General features: G+C 36.1%; 1 protein-coding gene across 2 annotated transcripts in view; it reads right to left on the bottom strand.

The window, feature by feature from the left end:
* Nucleotides 1-716: 716 nt before the first annotated feature.
* Nucleotides 717-18,519, bottom strand: part of DYNC1LI1 (dynein cytoplasmic 1 light intermediate chain 1) — a 29,547-nt gene continuing 11,744 nt past the window's right edge. The window contains exons 5-13 of one of the 2 annotated variants that reach the window (XM_039336317.1): nucleotides 9,957-10,126; nucleotides 9,412-9,505; nucleotides 8,441-8,576; nucleotides 7,897-8,008; nucleotides 6,233-6,292; nucleotides 6,073-6,117; nucleotides 4,488-4,608; nucleotides 4,140-4,298; nucleotides 717-1,490 (exon numbers count right to left, since the gene is read on the bottom strand). In XM_039336317.1, the coding sequence (XP_039192251.1) occupies nucleotides 1,378-1,490; nucleotides 4,140-4,298; nucleotides 4,488-4,608; nucleotides 6,073-6,117; nucleotides 6,233-6,292; nucleotides 7,897-8,008; nucleotides 8,441-8,576; nucleotides 9,412-9,505; nucleotides 9,957-10,126 (1,010 nt within the window). In that variant the 3' untranslated portion in view covers nucleotides 717-1,377. The remainder of the gene's footprint in view (nucleotides 1,491-4,139; nucleotides 4,299-4,487; nucleotides 4,609-6,072; nucleotides 6,118-6,232; nucleotides 6,293-7,896; nucleotides 8,009-8,440; nucleotides 8,577-9,411; nucleotides 9,506-9,956; nucleotides 10,127-18,519) is intronic. The other variant, XR_005555897.1, reaches the window with a different exon arrangement.

Below are 18,519 nucleotides of genomic sequence, written 5' to 3'. Positions count from 1 at the left end.
TTCTTCTAATTTCTTTATAACTGTAGCCTTGTTCACTTAATAATTCTATTTTACATCGCTTTCCGGGCAACCAATCAACTCTTCGCACCATTACTTTAATTTTATTACATTTTACAAGCTCACTAAATAAAAGAAAAAAACAACAATCAACTTGATAGCGATCACATAACACACTGACAAATGTCCTTCTCTCAGCTTTAATACATGACATCAATAACTGAATCCTACTGTGATCTGATTGGCTCATTGCCAAAACAAGATGACACCTGATTGGCTCTCTAAACACTCATGCTCACTGGCTACAATCAGATGAAGGAAAGCTACCTGATATCAACCTAAGCAAGTTGTGCTTCCTTTTTCTGGTTATTTGGCTGTAACTTTTCATACAATACAGTACAGATAATTGAACAAACTATGTTGCATTACATTTTTGATTAAATTATCTTTCGATTGACATACAATTTTATGGTACTCAAAAAAAGTGGTGTTATTAGTCATCAAACCTCAAAAATACATTTTCCCAAAAGGTTTCCACAATTTTGGCCACTACTGTATTTGCTGCCTTGAGTTATTTGTAAACATAATAAAGGTGGGATACAGATAGATAGATGTGACTTTCCCAAAAGCAAAGAAATAGGAACTATAAAAACATGCTGAATTCTGTATGAAAGATTTTAAATGAGATTTCTACCTAAACCCAAACATGAGTATTAAGGTTTTAGATGTAAAAAAGATTTAAGCATTTTACTGTTATTAATTTGAGAATAATGTTCACATACTTTATTTTTCAGAAATTTAGAATTCCAAAGTGCCCATGCCAAAAATTTGAAATGAATCCTCAATACTGTAGCACTCCTTAGTTCAAACAGTGTAATGCAGTTAGATTTCAAATGAGATCAGCATAATCTCGTCATATTCCAAATAATGTTAAAATTTGAGTTAATTGATGGTGCACAAAAGAACAATGGTTAATTAACATTTCTCCAACAAAATCAGATCTTTCCCCAAGAGGATTTGTAAAACTGAATTAAGCTAAAATAGGAGTTCAGTATAAATTAAGTGCCCATGTTTCTTATATATCATTTTGTCAACTCTTCAAGCAGCTTTATGATTTCAAATGATTAAGTGGACACTTTCAAATTTACAGAATGGCATTGACTTTAAGGAGTAAGCATATTTGAATATCACACTGAATAGCAGTATTACATTGTGTAATAATTTTATCTATACAATTCCCTTTTACAATGTTCAGCAATACAACAGATATCATCTGCTTGTCCTTTTCTGAAAATGTTTCAGTTTTCCAGTTCTAGTCATTGGGTGCAGAGTCAGTTAAATTATCCCATAAAACTGAATAAATGGCTTTATTTGGTGACTTCAAGATGCTCCACCTTCTGTGGGAGACGTAGGTGTTTCTGGAGAAAGTAAATCTGGTTTTTGTGAGATTCTATCCAATTCAGCTTGAACATCAGTCAAAACAGGTTTTTGCCCTATATAAAAAAAGAATAATAATTTTTTAGTAATTTTCCATGCAAGCATTGTATGCCAAGTATGCTTTTATTACAGAATTTGACATTACTTCTATTACGTATTTTAACTAATACTAAAATGCATTTCACATAATTTTATCAGATTGAAAATACATACTGTGGACTTACTTTCATAAATGTTATCTTGTAACGGTGTCTTTACCTGATTTCTTTGGGGTGCATTTGTTTTTTTCGCCTCTAATTCTCTTTGATGAAACAAACTGCTTTCCCAAAGTTGTGCTCTAATAGCCATATTCAATTTAACGATTTATCTTATTATATTCTTAAAAGCCAATTTCATCTCTAAGGTACTGTACGTAATCTTTGGTGATGTTAAGATAAGAATTGGGGAGACAACATTTAAAGTATAAAATTAGTAGTATGAAATGATTTTTAATCTCTCATTACCAGTTATGGAATGAGGAAATTGACCAGAAAGAACTGGCAAAGTCTTAGGATAAGAAAAGATATTCCATAAATCTTTACAAGATGTTTTATAGATAGCATTTCCCACCTGTAAGGCTAGCCAAAATGGGTTCAAACATCTCACCCCTATGCTGGAAATGTAAAACAGCAATAGGATCATACTACCATATGTGGTGGGAATGCCCAAAGATCCGTGAGTATAGGAACAGGACACGAAACTGGTTGAGGGATATATTAACACTGGACTTAGAGTTAAAACCTGAATTCTTCTTCTTGGGAATAACGACAGAAAAATACGACAAGGGAACAATCTACCGGCTACTACACATCCTGACTGCAGCTAGGCTTGCTTTAGCGCAAAAATGGAAGAGCAAGGAAATTCCCACAGAGGAAGAGTTAATACATAAAATATTAGCATGTGTGGAAATGGACAGGCTCACAATGATATTAAAAGACAAATGTGGATCAGTTTATTATGAAACCTGGGATAAATTTTACCTCTGGAGGAATATGAAGAGGACGGTTGGGATTAAAGATGAATATTAAGATAGAAATATATGTTATTTTAGAACAAGTATTGCATATAAAACTTAGATGTATATGTAGAGATGAAAAATTGATTGTAAAAAGTGGAATAATCTGATAAGAATGTATATACTGGAATGTCACATTAAATCCAATGTTTGTTTGTTTTTAACTGTATTATAAATAAAATTTGTTAAAAAAAAAAGAAAAGATATCCCAAAAAAAGTCTAAAAAATCATTATCACAAATAGCCACATCTGTACTTATATATTAGAAAACTATGTACTGATGACAGTAATTTCCTATACTAGCTTCCTATCAATGTACCTTCAAAATATTGTAAGAAAAGAGAAATATACATATTCTAGGATGAAGGAGAGGGAATCTGCCTGTAAAAATAATCAATACCTCACTTATTCCCATCAACACACAAAAGAAAGGTAAGAGAGACAAATATCTACTTATGCTATAGAAATAATTTAGTTCATGGCAGAGTATGGAAAAATATTGAACAAACATAACTAGAGTATTAACAATAGTATAACTTTACTGTTACAAAGATGATACATTATCCGTCTTGATGTCAGTTTGCCATAATGTATCTCTGTCATAACTGTATCTAAGCAGTCTTTATAATATGACTTGGAGAAAACATAAACAACAGGAAATTAGTATGCACATGTCCTTTGGAACATAGTGCCCCCAGGAATGAAATCGGCTCCAATCCTCCTGACTTTCCACAAAAGCCTAAGAACCTGGCTTTGCCAGTTAGCTTGGGGCTCCAGTGCGAGAATCTTACAGTGGAGGGGGTTGATAGATTAATAAGATTCCAATCTGCCCTGTATTCTACCCTGCCTTCCCCACTTTTAATTGGGGTGCAGTGTTTGGATCTTCATAGTATTTTATTTATGTCTTTTAGCTTGTCTACCGGTAGTTGTCGACTTACAATAATTCATTTAGTGACCAAAGTTACAACAACACTGAAAAAAGTTACCTATGATCATTTTTCACCTTTATGACTGTTGCAACATCCTTGTGGCCATGTGATCAAAATTCAGATGCTTGGCAACTAACTCACATTTATGACACTTGCAGTGTCCCAGGGTCATGTGATCACCTTTTGGAATTTTCCCATAAGCAAAGTCAATAGGGAAGCCAGATTCATTTAATAACTGAATTACTATCATAACAAATGCAATGGTTCATTTAACAACTGTGGCAAGAAAGGTCATACAATGGGCAAAACTCACTTAACAAATGTCTCACATAGCAATAGAAATTTGAGGCTCAATTGTGATTGTAAGTCAACGATACCTAAGCCATCCATAGTTACTTTGTAGTAAAATGGCGCCTAATAAATTTTACAAATAAAAAAATATTGTTTTTTGTTTTGCCAAAGGTTTGCAATAAAAGTTTCCGATAAAACATCTTTTAGACCTTCATAAATCCACAAGTTATAGGCAAAAAAAAAGAGTCAAAGTTAAAGCTCTGTAGAAGAATTTATGAGCTTGTACATTGGACTATTTGTAACAATGAGGAAATCAGTCAAAATACAAATCACTAAACATAAATGTTAAATCATTATATACATTCTTATACTGTATTTACAGTAGTTGATTGACTTTAGTTAATCTAAATTCAATTCAGTTAAATTTTTACCTGACTTCTTTGCAGATGGTGGCAGATTACCATTGGTACCACTTCCAGTGCCTCCTACTCCTGGACTACCAATGTTACTGGGTCCACCAGGTGCTCCAGTTTTCTTACTCAGCAAACTGTTGAAGAAGTTTGCCAATACTCCCTCACTTGTGGCTCCAGCTGAAAAATTTCCATGACACGGTGATAAAATATTGTAGTTCAATTTTAAATGTTTAAACATAATTAAATGTTGTTATACAATGGATACAAACATAAATGTCAATTATATATAAAGGCTTGCCTCACCAACTGAGTATTAAAAAAATCTCAAACAGTTACAATAAATTAATAATATCTTCAGTGTTTTACCTTTCATACTAGGATCTATTTTTTTAGATCCAGCAGGGATGGGTGTAACACTGGTAACATTGGAGGTTACAGATCTGTTTGGTGTCCTGGGTGATCCTCCAGGGACCCTTGGTGAGATGTCCTATACATAACATGAACCTAATGTAAATTACTTATCTCATGGACATAAGATCATCTGGAAAATGTTAAGATGTTAAAAATATTCTACTTAGATTAGCTGCCTATAGAAAAAAATCCTTTAAAATTATGAATCAGGTTATCTATCAATGACTAGAATAAATGGCATTTCATCTCAGGTTAGCAACTTGAAAGGATGAAATTAATCAATTTCTTCCTTTTTCCTATAAAATAAGTTTTCTAAATAAAGTTTTTTTATCAGATGTGTTAAAGATTAGGAAAAGGGGAAACCTTATGCAAATACAAAAAAAGAAAATGAGATTGTAATTTAAGGCATATAGATTGATAGAATGAACAAGAATAGACTGATGATTACTGAATCCTACTTCAATGGATTAGGTAAATCTTTTAATATAATACTTATTAGGAAGAAAAAAATATGAGTTACATTATAAACTTCTTCGCTGGTCTATGACCAAAATAAAAATGTGAGTGATTGACTGAATATTAACTTCCACCATCAACACTTGAATAGCATTCACAACATTCGAAAACTTTGCTAACTAAACATCTCAATTTTGGCATACATCTCATGTCCTGAAAATCTAAAAACTTAATTTTTTCATCAGTGGTATTCTGGGATTATTTTTTAGAATAAAAAAAATGATTCAGAATTATCTAGTAAACTAGAGGATAAATGAAGGCATAGTGGCCTTTTAAAATAAAATTAATCTACCACATTTAATAATACACCAAAATAAGTATTATTTTCTCCACTATCTGAGGTAGAGATTAAACCAGTAATTTAAAAAATGGCAAAAGGTAAAACCCAGGATTAGATGGGTTCCCCACTGAGTGGTATAAAGCATTTATAGATATATTGGTACCAAAACTTTGTCAAGTTTGAAGGGATATCTGATAAGGAAAATTTAGAAATGGCTTTTAACCAGGCTTATATTAGTTATACCAAAAGCAAGAAAAGATCACATACAGTGTGGTATTTATCATCCAACTTCATCGATACAAAAATTAAAAAATGAAATGAAGAAAAGATAGGATATACAAGATAGGATATACAATTTAGCAGAGTCCCACTGAATTAAAAAAGTTGTTAGGTATGTAAATTTACTATAGATTTATATATATATATTAAAATCAATAAATAGTCGAACACCAAGAGAATAAAATTATGCAAAATTATACAATTATACTTTTGTATAATTTTATTCTCTTGGTGTTCGACTATTTATTGATTTTAACATGAACATACCCAAGAGTCATATTTTTACTTGCATAGCTGACACACACACACACACACACACACACACACAAAAGAATCAAAAGGTTGAAGGTACAAAAGGTACAAAAATGCCGAGACAGTGAAATACTTTATTAGAAATGTGCCACTCTATCATGTTAGAACAAAATCTTTGCAAATTATTAATAAGTTAATTTTATTTTTACTAACCACTGGTCGTCCAGTTGTAGAAGGTGGCTGTTTGGCTAACAGAGTCTAAAAAACACAATCAAACATGCAAGAGCATAAACATTTCACAAACATTAAAATATACATGAAATTAATTCTAATTCAAATACATTTAATGACTGTGAAAAATACAGATTAATACCTGTTGCTTCATAAGAAATACTTGATCATCTTCTGCTACTATCTCCTTTTCATGTACAAACTGTAACAACAAAAACTTATTAAAATGAATGTAGCAAAATATGAGATACATAAATATCAGAAAGTCATCCTCCCAGTGATATTGTGACCTTTAACATTCTTAAATAGCCTAGGCCTCATTTAATCAATCAAATCTCCTAAAGAATCTCTTATCTTTTTATTGCTTATCATAAAATACTTATGACTCAGAGATGAATTTCTCAAAGCAGTGGCTTTGCAAGTTCCAACTGCTAAAAATCTTATCAAGCTATCATATAAATTCACAAATAACTACCCACATCAGTAAGTATTAGGTATCTAGTATAAAATAAGAACTTTCATATTCAAAGATGTTTAACTCTGACAACTGATTTTTGGACAGAAATGAGAAGGACTCATGTCTTCATGCTATGGTATAAGCTTTTATGAATGGCTGGGCTATTAGAAGGAAAATATGATTATCACCCAAGAGAGCTCTGTAAAACTGCATTATTAATTTTTCTATTTAAGCACTATTATAAAAATAATAAAGGTGGTATTAAAATCTAATAAATAAATAAATTATAGTATTGGAGTTAAGCACTAATTACTATAGATATTCAAGAATAGCATCCAAGAACACTTCCATTCTTCTGTTACATTAATGCAGAAATGTAGCCTTTTGTAGTTATCTGCAATGTTGCCTTTTTGAATATGTCTGATTTACATATCATCTTGATTACAGCACAAAACCAATATATTTTATAATATAAATAAAAAAAACATTCAGTTTATGTATTTGTTAAAAATTTTTGCAAAACCATTATCTAAAACCAACTCTGGGTGGCATACAACCAACATTATTTGACAAGCTTCATTTCTTTGGCAAGCAGAAGTTCATTCATTTATCTGAAATGACATTTACATTAACAACATAGGACAGATTTTGTGTCTTAAGCATGATATCAAGGCAGCCAACAGATATCATGTTAACAGAAGAAATAATTATTTAAAAGCAAATTCATTATAAAATATTCCTAACACCAAAAAATGAGAAAATATGTCTAAAATAATGTTAGAAGTAAAATTTATGAAAACATTTTATAACATCAATTTTATATCGTACTAAAAATCTAGTTATAAATGATATTCCCAATTCTACTCTTGAAATATACCACGGCTACGGATTGAATAATTGATGAATAGACTAATTTTATGTACTTCTATCCTGTTGCAATTCAAAAAGATTTCTCCAGTTTACATAGAATAAATAATACAATTAAGACCACCCATAGTACAATTTAAAAACCCAACATTTGTAAATAACAACAATAAACAGCACAAGCAAAAAAAACATACCAAGAAAGTAGAAAATACAAAAATAAAAATGGAAAAGGGTCTCTAAAACAGCTGTTTTCAGCAACTTTTTAAAAAAAGATCAATACTGTAAAGAGGAAGCCAGCCTAACCTTAAAATTAAAATCACAGCTTTATTAAATGATAATTACTTCTAAATATGATGTTAATTACAACCAAAGAAGAAATTTCAGTTTTATTTCAAATAGATCACATTATTGTTGTTTAAGATTTTCTAAGATTGCAAATAAACCAATATACTAATATGACTTTTAATTATGTAAACAATTACCTTTCTGACAGGTGGCTTTATAACAATATCTTCAAAGTTGTCACTGACTTTTAAAGTCTGAAAGTTCTCATGTAATATTCCTATCTTTTTTTCATTGTCCCATCCTGCAGGACTGAAAGCAAAACTCTATCACACAATAATTGTTCACTTTTCCGTACAAAAATACCTGTTCTTTTCATATTAAATTTCTTGAGTCCCTTTAGAAATTTAAAATAAAAAAAATCACGGTAAAAATTCACATACAAATGCACACATAGTGTTTACTTCTCTTTTGAATATACTTTTCCCTCTTAACCCAATATAGAGTAATGAAATACTGAAGTTGGAAGTTTTTTATAACTCATAGGACAAAAATGGGAGGTTTCAGTGCGACAAGAAAAGTGTTCTGCCTTGAAGTTCCCCTCCCAATGAATTCTAAAACTTACTTCAGTGCTAGTATTTCAGAAAATGGAAATACTCATTTAAAACTCATTTAAAACACTGAAAAAAGCAACAATATTTTAAAAATGTTATTGTACAGAAATCCTATTACTAAATAACTTACATAAATACTGCATCTTTTTCCACGACAATAGGAGCTATGTTGAAAGGAAAGCCATACAATTTCTGGACAATATATTTATAAACTAAATCAATATTCTTATTCTCTTTTACTGAAGTGTAAATAAGTGCTGCACCATCTGAATTATTTGTTAAAGAAAATCCTAAATTTTAATTTTTGCAAATCTACATACTTTGAACATATTACCTTCTTAGATATGCTAATATCCACCAAGTTTAAAAATCTAAAATTAGTTTCATAATTATGCCAAATCTAAGAATTTAATAATTTGCTATAAAACATGCTTTTATCGTATAGATAAAAGTGAGTGCCCATTCAGTGACTGTTCAGAATTATGGCATGAAATTATGGTGAAAATTAACTTTGGAACCAATTGTTGCATTTACAACCTTCTCAGATCTTTAAAGCAAAAGAAAGCTGAAGTACAATCGTAATTTCTCTTAGTGATCAATTAATTAATGACTGAGTTGTTGATTCCTATTGTGGTCACTAAACAAGAACTCCTGATATCTACTTGTATACCAATGTGGATGATTATATCACAACTTAGTAAAACAAGAAAAAGCCAACTGGCCACTCATATAGACCCTTTATTCCTTCTTTTACAACACAGGCAATTAAATATACAATTAATAGTTTCCTGTTTTTCTTATAAGACTGGAAAACGACTATCTTTAGAATGAACATAAATAAGGCCAATTTCAAATTATTATTCAACAATTTTTCTCTATAAGATGATTAAAAAAATAACTCCTGATTTGATTGTTTGGAAATGGAAGGAAGAACAAAGGCTATATAAAGGTGAAACATTCACTGATATTTCAGCCTATAAGATCAAGATAGAATAATGTTATCACCTTAATCATTTTTCTTTCAGCAGGGAGTTTGAGGTTGCAGAATGACCTTTACAACAATCTAAATTGAAAATTAATGCTATATCTCATAAAGGATACATGGTAAACAAAATTGTCGGATATATGATTGAATAAAGTCGAAGTGTTCATCTCTGTAATCATGTTCTTTTTCCAGAAGGTTAATGGCATCACACTGGAAAATAAGTAAAATAATTATTGTTGGGGTTAATAATTGGTTGTTGGGGTTGGAGTTAATGTAAAATATTGGGGTTGGGGTGTAAATAGTTGTAGACAGTTGAGCTAATGTAGATAGTTGTGTTTAATATAAAGTTCTATTTTTACTTGCATGTCTAGAAACTCCGAATGTATAAAATAGTAAACAATATTTACATTAATATTCTGGAGTTCTATTGTTTCCAAAATCATAATGTAAAATACATTTAAAACCTACATCAAAGATCTTCATATTTACCAGTTTACAATACATTGAGAGTAAAAGAAATAAGAAATGACTAAAATAAGAGATTTTTTTTTAAAAAGCAATATATTATTTTCTCTTAAGTGTGTTAATGAACCAACCAGTTAATTTAAAGGTTTAATTAAATTATTTGAAGGTATATAGCTTTAACTAAAATGAAACAAACCTTTGTACAAACTACTACTACAGGAATGCCTAAGTTACATGTTAGCGTATCTGCACCCAGAGGTAAAATAAAACTATCATCTTTGTCTTCTTGTGATGAAGTATTTCTCCTTTGTGGAGAAACTGGAAAATCTTCTCCTGGTTCTGTATATTCTTGGAAATCTCTAACAACTGGAAAAAAAGAAAAGAAAAAAAGAAAAGAAAAATAAAGTACTTTCTTCCTAAATAAACTTTGCATTTCTATCAGAAATATTACAAAAAGGCCTTGACTTATTACCATTCACTTAACATTTCAAATAACAATGGACCTGGAAAGGCTGTTTTACAAGCTTGTAAAATGTCACATCTCTATCATGATCTGAGTGTTTGACAACCTGTTTATATTTACAAAATGTTGCCATATAATCACTATTTGCAATCCTCTCTATTGGCTTCCATAGCATATCAGTGAGGAAACTGGAAGGGAAGATTGCAAGTTGCTGCACTTGGCAAGAGGACTCCCTCTGGTGTTCTGGACTGGCTGAAAGAGTTGCCTGCTGAATGATTTCAGTTCCTTGCCTGCTGGGATTTCAGCAATCCAAGCACATATGGCACTGAAAACCTTTGGTAGGGAATCCTTTTGCTCTGTGGGCTGACTGAAAAAAGCTGCTTGCCAAGGATTTCAGCTCTGTGCCTGCATGGATTGCTGAAATCCAAGGAGGTAGGGAGAGAAATTCCTTTGGCAGGCAACTCTTTCAGCCAATCCAGAAACAAGAAGAAGTCAAAATCCAAGAAGGATTTTCCTTTATGAAAGGCAGCACAGTAAGGTAAGAGGGCTGGGGGAAGAGATGCTGTGCAGCTGTGTGTAAGTGTCTCTTTGCTCAGAGATTTGCTAAAGCCTCAAAGAAGCCTTTGGGATGGTAAAAAGAAAAGCAAAATCAAATCCTACAAAATATCTGAATGAGTTAAAGATTAAGATTGTTAGAAGTAAAAGGAAGAAATATAAAACTGGTTTGTTTGACCATGGTTAAAATAAGACATATTATTATAAAACTCTAGTTACCTTTGTTGACACCTGGTCTAAAAAGTTGAGGATATATAGATTCGCATATAAATTCAGTATGAGTTCAGCATGAGTTACAAGAAGAAGAGATATTTGTTTATAGGGGATGAAGAGTTCTTAAATTTGTTTATACAGGTAGTCCTTGACTTATGCCTGATCACTTATTGACTGTTCAATGTTACAACAGATCACTTCAAAACTACTTACAATCTGATTTCAAAGTTACAATTGCAGCAATAAACCTCCATGGTCATGAGGGAAATTTGAGCACATAACAACTTGCTCACCTTTATGATTAACTATAGTGTCCCATGGTCATATTAATGTGATTTTTGGCATTTTTTACTAGTTTCCAATATTCACTTCTGGTTTCTGGCAAAAACACCACTGGGTAAAATAGATTAGTTTAACAACCATGGTGTTCACTTAATGACTGTATTGTTTGTTTAACAACTGTTGCAAAAAATACTTACAAATTGGGTCCAATCATATGATGTCTCAACTTATGACCACAACAACTTACAACTGTAACTCCAGGACTACCTGCACTAATGATGAAGATCAGAAATCACATCTTTAAATATTTCTTGTCTTTTTCTTTAATTTTTTTTCTTTCTTTGAACTTTTTATTCTTTCTATTTCTATTTTTCTTTCTGAGTTTAGTTTGTATTTACTTTTATTAATGTAAAAATTTTCAATTAAAATTATTAAGAAAAACAACTCAAAGTATCCATAGTCCTAATTAAAATTAAGCATCAATTTTAAAAGAAATGAGCAGTTAAGAAATATGATGTATAAATAAATAAATTATCAACAGAAAAGAGAAGTAGACTTTGAATTGAAGGATCTAATCTATTGTTTAGAAACATCCTTTAATCCAATAAATTATCTACTGTATCCTATAACTCATAGATTAGGAATAATTTGCACATTCAAATCCAAAATCAGTCTCTAGGACTATTCTTAAAAAAGGCCAAGCTTCTTTCACTCAACCAGCATTGCTAACAATTTATAAACTAAACATCTGAAGAGCACCAAATTATGGATTATTGGTTGAGCTGATCTAGTAAAACAAGATACCACAGCATCTTCTTTATAGTTAAGAAGTTTTTATTTATATTAAAAGTAGGATCTAGTGGATATAATGAAGAAGGGACATCTCTGAGTAAACAATGGAGTTCATCATTATGGAGCAGGACACTAATATCAGAAGTATATTTTAGTAATCTTTATTTTCAGATATTTGACCCAATTGAGTTTCCTAAAGGACCATTTTTAGAAACAAGTGAAAAAAAGACATACACCTGCCTTTAAAGCAGCAGTTCTCAACCTGTGGGTCGCGATCCTTTTGGGGGTTAAACAATGCTTTCACAGGGGTCACCTAAGACCATCGGAAAACATATTTCCGATGATCTTAGAAACCGAGACATCGCTCCTCTATCCGGCCGCTGCCCTCCTCTTCCTCCTCTGCCAGATCCTCCACCTCCAGAGCGCCCTTCTCCTCTGACAGCGCCTGCTCCTGTCGCCGCAGCGCCATCATGCGCACCCCCGACGCCGCCCTGGGCTGGCTCAGCGGCCGGGCCTGGGCCACTGCTGGCACTGCCGCTGGGCTGCTCCGCTGCTGCCTCCACTGAGCTGCAGCGCCGAGACGGTCTCCACGCCTCCTGGTTGCCCAGCCGCGCTCCGCCCCTGGCCGTCCTCTGGGCCGCGCGGGAGCCTCCCCCGCACCGCCTGGCCAGCCTCCCTCGCCGTCAGAGGCCACCTCGGCCCTCTGGCGCCCGGCACAGCCGTGGGGCTGCTGGGCAGGAGCAAGTCCTTCCCGGCTTGCTGAGCTCCGGGCCTCAGAAGCGGCCAGGGTGGAGAAGAAGATGAGGCGGCGGCGATGCCCGCATGTGCATCGGAGGCCAGCCAGCCAGGCGGGGAGAGGCGGTGCCTTCCGAGCGGCCATGCCCCTCTCATGTGTGATGGGCTGCGCAGCGTGGAGAAGGGCTCAGGAGGCTGGAGGGGTGGGCAGGTCCCGGGGGAGGTGGCTGGGAGAAGGCAAGAGGTGCCGGGATGAGGATGGGGGCCTCCAGGTTGGCGGGTGTGAGAGGGCAGCCGGTGGCTCCGAGGCGCGGATCCTCTGCGCAGCTTCCGAGGCCCCGGATGTGCCACCGCTTGGCTCTCCACCAGGCTCTCCGCCAGAGCCTCCCCCCCTCCCCGGGCAATTGTGCGGAGGTGCTTGTGCGTCCTTGGCAGCGCCTCCCCCTTCAATCTCCTTCCTTCTCCATCTCCTTTCTTTCTCCTTCAATCTTCCTTCCTTCCTTCCATCTCCAACTCCATCCCTTCCCCTTCAATTTCCTTCCTTCCTTCCTTCCTTCCTTCCTTCCTTCCTTCCCCCTTCAATCTCCTTCCTTCTCCATCTCCTTCCTTTCCCCTTCAATCTTCCTTCCTTCTCCATCTCCTTTCTTTCGCATTCAATCTTCCTTCCTTCCTTCTATTTCCATCTCCATCCCTTGGCGGGTGTGAGAGGGCAGCTGGTGGCTCCGAGGTGCGCAGATCCTCCATGCAGCTTCCGAGGCCCCGGATGTGCCGTTGCTTGGCTCTCTACCAGGCTCTCCGCCACAGCCTCCCCTCCTCCCCGGGCAATTGTGCGGAGCTGCTTGTGCGTCCTTGGCAGCGCCTCCCCCCTTCAATCTCTCTCTCTCCTTCCTTCCTTCCTTCCTTCCTTCCTTCCTTCCTTCCTTCCTTCCTTCCTTCCTTCCTTCCTTCCTTCCTTCCCCCTTCAATCTCCTTCCTTTCCCCTTCAATCTTCCTTCCTTCCTTCCATCTCATCTCTATCCCTTCCCCTTCAATCTCTCTCTCCTTCCTTCCTTCCTTCTTCAATCTCCTTCCTTCTCCATCTCCTTCCTTTTCCCTTCAATCTTCCTTCCTTCCTTCCTTCCTTCCTTCCTTCCTTCCTTCCTTCCTTCCTTCCTTCCTTCCTCCCTTTCCCCTTCAATCTCCTTCCTTTCCCCTTCAATCTTCATTCTTTCCTTCCTTCCATCTCCATCTCCATCCCTTCCCCTTCAATCTCTTTCTCTTCCTTCCTTTCCTTCAATCTTCCTTCCTTCCTTCCTTCCATCCATCCTCTCCATCTCCATCCCTTCCCCTTCAATCTCTTTCTCCTTCCTTCCTTTCCCCTTCAATCTTCCTTCTCCATCTCTTTCCTTTCCCCTTTAATCTTCCTTCCTTCCTTCCCCTTCCCTCCCTCCCAACATTTTTGAGCAAGGAAGAGTAAGCTTCTCCAGTGAGCATTGCTATATTGTTTTTATGATTAATCACTATGCTTTAATTATGTTCAATTCGTAACAATGAAAAAACACCCTGCTTATCAGATATTTACATTACGATTCAAATAGTAGCAAAATTACAGTTATGAAGTAGCAACGAAAATAATTTTATGGTTGGCGGTCACCACAACATGAGGAACTGTATTAAAGGGTTACGGCATTAGGAAGGTTGAGAACCACTGCTTTAAAGATTTTTTTAAAAAAATTAAATTAAATGATATGTTCTGAACAGACATACTGATTCTACAGCTTTATAATGAGTAGAACTATTTTAAGAATATTAAACTGAATTGTTTATATGTAAATTTACTATTTCTAGGAGAGATTGTGAAGATAATCTCAAATATAATGGCCTGGTAGGTTTTTTAATTATGGTGAAAATATAAATATATTAAGAAGATCACTATAAAGTATTAAAAATCTTAATTTTCAATTAAAAGATAAGATTTATATTGCCTTCTCCAATTAGTTTTTAGTATAAAAATGGATGCTACATCTAAAGTCACCATTAGATTTTGAGAAAGAAGACTGACAATTATAATAGCTAATATATTCAGAATGGAAAAAGATCCCTTTATAATTAAGATAAGGCTATATAACCCTTTATATATACCCCTTTATGGATTACTGCTTTGTTGCAGCGAAGGGGCTTGTGTAACTCAATGAAGCTATGAGCTAGGTCGTGCAGGGCCACCCAAGACGAACAGGTCATAGTAGAGAGTTCTGACAAAATGTGATCCACTGGAAAAGGAAATGGCAAACCACTTCAGTATCTTTGCCATGAAAACCCCATGGACAGTACCAAAAGGCAAAAAGGTATGATGCTGGAAGATGAGCCCCTCAGGTCGAAAGGTGTCCAATATGCTACTGTGGAAGAGCAGAGGGCTAGTACTAGTAGCGCCAAAAAGAGTGAAGCGACTGGGCCAAAGCCGAAAGGACGCTCAGCTGTGGATGCATCTGGTGGTGAAAGGAAAGTCCGATGCTGTAAAGATTTATTCTCCATAGGAACCTGGAATGTAAGATCCATGAATCAAGGCAAGCTGGATATAGTCAAATAAAAGATGACAAGACTGAACATCGACATCTTAGGAATCAGAGAAATAAAATGGGTGAATTTAATTCAGATGACCATCAGGTATACTACTGCAGGGAAAAATTCCTCAGAAGAAATGGAGTAGCCTTCATAATAAAATAGGAAAAGCAATACTGGGATACAGTCCCCAAAATGACAGAATGATCTCTGTGCGAATCCAAGGCAAACCATTCAATATCACAGTAGTCCAAGTCTGGTACTGAAGAGGATGAAATTGACCGGTTCTATGAAGCCCTACAGCACCTTATAGAATCAACACCAAAAAATGATGTCCTTATCATCATGGGGGATTGGAATGCTAAAGTAGGAAGCCAAAAGATAACCGGAATAACAGGCAAGTTTGGCCTTGGAGTACAAAATAAAGCAGGGCACAGGCTGATAGAATTTTGTCAAGAGAATATGATGGTCATAGCAAACACACTTTTTCAACAACCCAAGAGATGGCTCTATACATGGACATCACCAGATGGTCAACACGGAAATCAAATTGATTATGTGCTCTGCAGCCAAAGATGGAGAAGCTCTATACAGTCAGTAAAAACAAGACCAGGAGCTGACTGTGGCTCAGATCATGAGCTTCTCGTTGCAAAATTTAGGCTTAAATTGAACAAAGTAGGGAAAAGCACTAGGCCACTCAGATATGAACTAAATCATATCCTTGATGAATACACAGTAGAAGTGACAAATAGATTTAAGGAATTAGATCTGATAGACAAAGTGCCTGAAGAATTATGGATGGAGATTCGCAACATTGTACAAGAGGTAGCAACTAAAACCATCCCAAAGAAAAAGAAATGCAAGAAAGCAAAATGGCTGTCTGAGGAAGCTTTGCAAATAGATGAGGAAAGAAGGAAAGCAAAAGGCAAGGGAGGAAGAGAAAGATACATCCAACTGAATGTAGAATTCCAGAGAATAGCTAGAAGAGATAAGAATGCTTTCTTAAATGAACAGTGCAAAGAAATAGAAGAAAACAATAGAATAGGGAGGACCAGAGATCTCTTCAAAAAAATTGGAGATATGAAGGGAACATTTCATGCAAAGATGGACATGATAAAGGACCAAAATGGCAGGGATCTAACAGAGGCAGAAGAGATTAAGAAGAAGTGGCAAAACTACATAGAAGATTGAGCTGAATGTCCCAGATAACCACAATGAGGTGGTCACTGACCGCGAGCCAGACATCCTAGAATGTGAAGTGAAATGGGCCTTAGGAAATCTGAGCAACAACAAAGCTAGTGGAGGTGGCAGTATTCCAGCTGAGCTATTCAAAATCTTAAAAGACGATGTAGTAAAAGTGCTACACTCAATTTGCCAACAAATTTGGAAAACTCAACAGTGGCCACAGGATTGGAAAAGATCAGTTTACATTCCAATTCCAAAGAAAGGCAATACCAAAGAATGTTCAAACTATTGCACTAATGCACCCATTTCACATGCTAGTAAAGTTATGCTTAAAATCCTACAAACTAGACTCCAGCAGTATGTGGATTGAGAACTACCAGAAGTACAGGCAGGATTTCAAAGAACCAGAGGAACTAGAGATCAAATTGCCAACATACGCTGGATCATGGAGAAAGCTAGGGAGTTCCAGAAAAACATCTACTTCTGCTTCATTGACTATGCTAAAGCCTTTGATTGTGTGGATCACAACAAATTGTGGCAAGTTCTTAAAGAGATGGGAGTATTAGACCATCTTATTTGTCTCTTGAGAAAGCTATATGTGGGTCAAGAAGCAACAGTGAAAACTGGACACAGAACTACTGATTGGTTCAAAATTGGGAAAGGAGTCCGGCAAGGCTGTATACTGTCACCCTGCCTATTTAACTTATATGCAGAGCACATCATGAGAAAGGCAGGGCTAGATGAATCAAAAGTTGGAATTAAGATTGCTGGGAAAAATATCAACAACCTAAGATATGCAGATGATACCACTCTAATGGCAGAAAGTGAAGAGGAACTAAAGAGTCTCTTGATGCGGATGAAGAAGGAGAGTGCAAAAGTGGGCTTGAAACTCAACATTAAGAAAACCAAGATCATGGCATCTAGCCCTCTCAATTCCTGGCAAATAGATGGGGAAGAAATGGAGGTAGTGACAGATTTTATTTTCCTGGGCTCCAAAATCAGCGCAGATGGGAACTGCAGCCAAGAAATTAAAAGATGCTTGCTCCTGGGGATGAAAGCTATGGCAAATCTAGACAGCATACTAAAAATCAGAGACATCAGCCTGCCAACAAAAGTACGTATTGTAATGCTAAGATCTCAATCCTTTTCAAACGACCTAGGGTCCTGAATTCCGTCCACTGCCTCTAAGCTTGAGAGGAGCTGGTAAAGATTCAGGGAGTTTACCTGAGGACAGCACGCTGTGGGAAGATGAATTTTGGCAGACAAATACAAATCAGTGGAACGGCAGCCAGCCAGCCGAGGGAGAAAGAATTTGGCAGATCGCCCAGCCGAGAGCAAAGACTTCAGAAGCAGAATGCAGAGATAACAAAGTTTTGGGTGAGTCGCTAGAAAGATTTCAAAACCCAGAAGTGAAAAGCAGAACTCGATTCCTGGAGAGAGGTGCCTATACCCCTCCCATGGCCCAGCAGATGAATGATCAGCAACAGCTGAGCATACCACAGCTAATAGAGGCCTTGCAGCAGCTTGGGGTGGTGCAAAAACCAGGAGAGTGACAGCCGGTGAGCCCGCAGATGAGGAAGGCCCAGCAACAAACCCCACTCATCCACCATGCCGTGCTGACATCTCTGTAACACTGATAAAGGCTTTTTAGGTTAAAAAAATGCCTGAAGGTTCTTTGAAGTGTTTCGTTAATCAGATACATGATACGTATAGTCAAAGCCATGGTTTTCCCAGTTGCAATGTATGGCTGTGAAAGTTGGACCATAAGAAAGGCTGAACGCCAAAGAATTGAGGCCTTTGAACTATGGTGCTGGAGAAGACTCCTGCGAATCAGTCCTAGAAGAGATCCACCCCAGCCACCTAATGAGAAGGAAGGACTCACTGGAGAAGGGCCTAATGCTGGGAAAGATTGAGGGCAATAGAAGAAAGGGATGACAGAGAATGAGATGGCTGGATGGAGTCACTGAAGCAGTAGGTGTGAACTTAAATGGATTCC

The sequence above is a fragment of the Crotalus tigris genome, unplaced genomic scaffold (assembly GCF_016545835.1).
Source record: "Crotalus tigris isolate CLP2741 ecotype Arizona unplaced genomic scaffold, ASM1654583v1 scf7180000017666.27876245, whole genome shotgun sequence".
Taxonomy (NCBI): domain Eukaryota; kingdom Metazoa; phylum Chordata; class Lepidosauria; order Squamata; family Viperidae; genus Crotalus; species Crotalus tigris.
The sequence above is the reverse complement of the archived record's forward strand: the minus strand, read 5'-3'. Positions and strand labels throughout refer to the sequence as shown.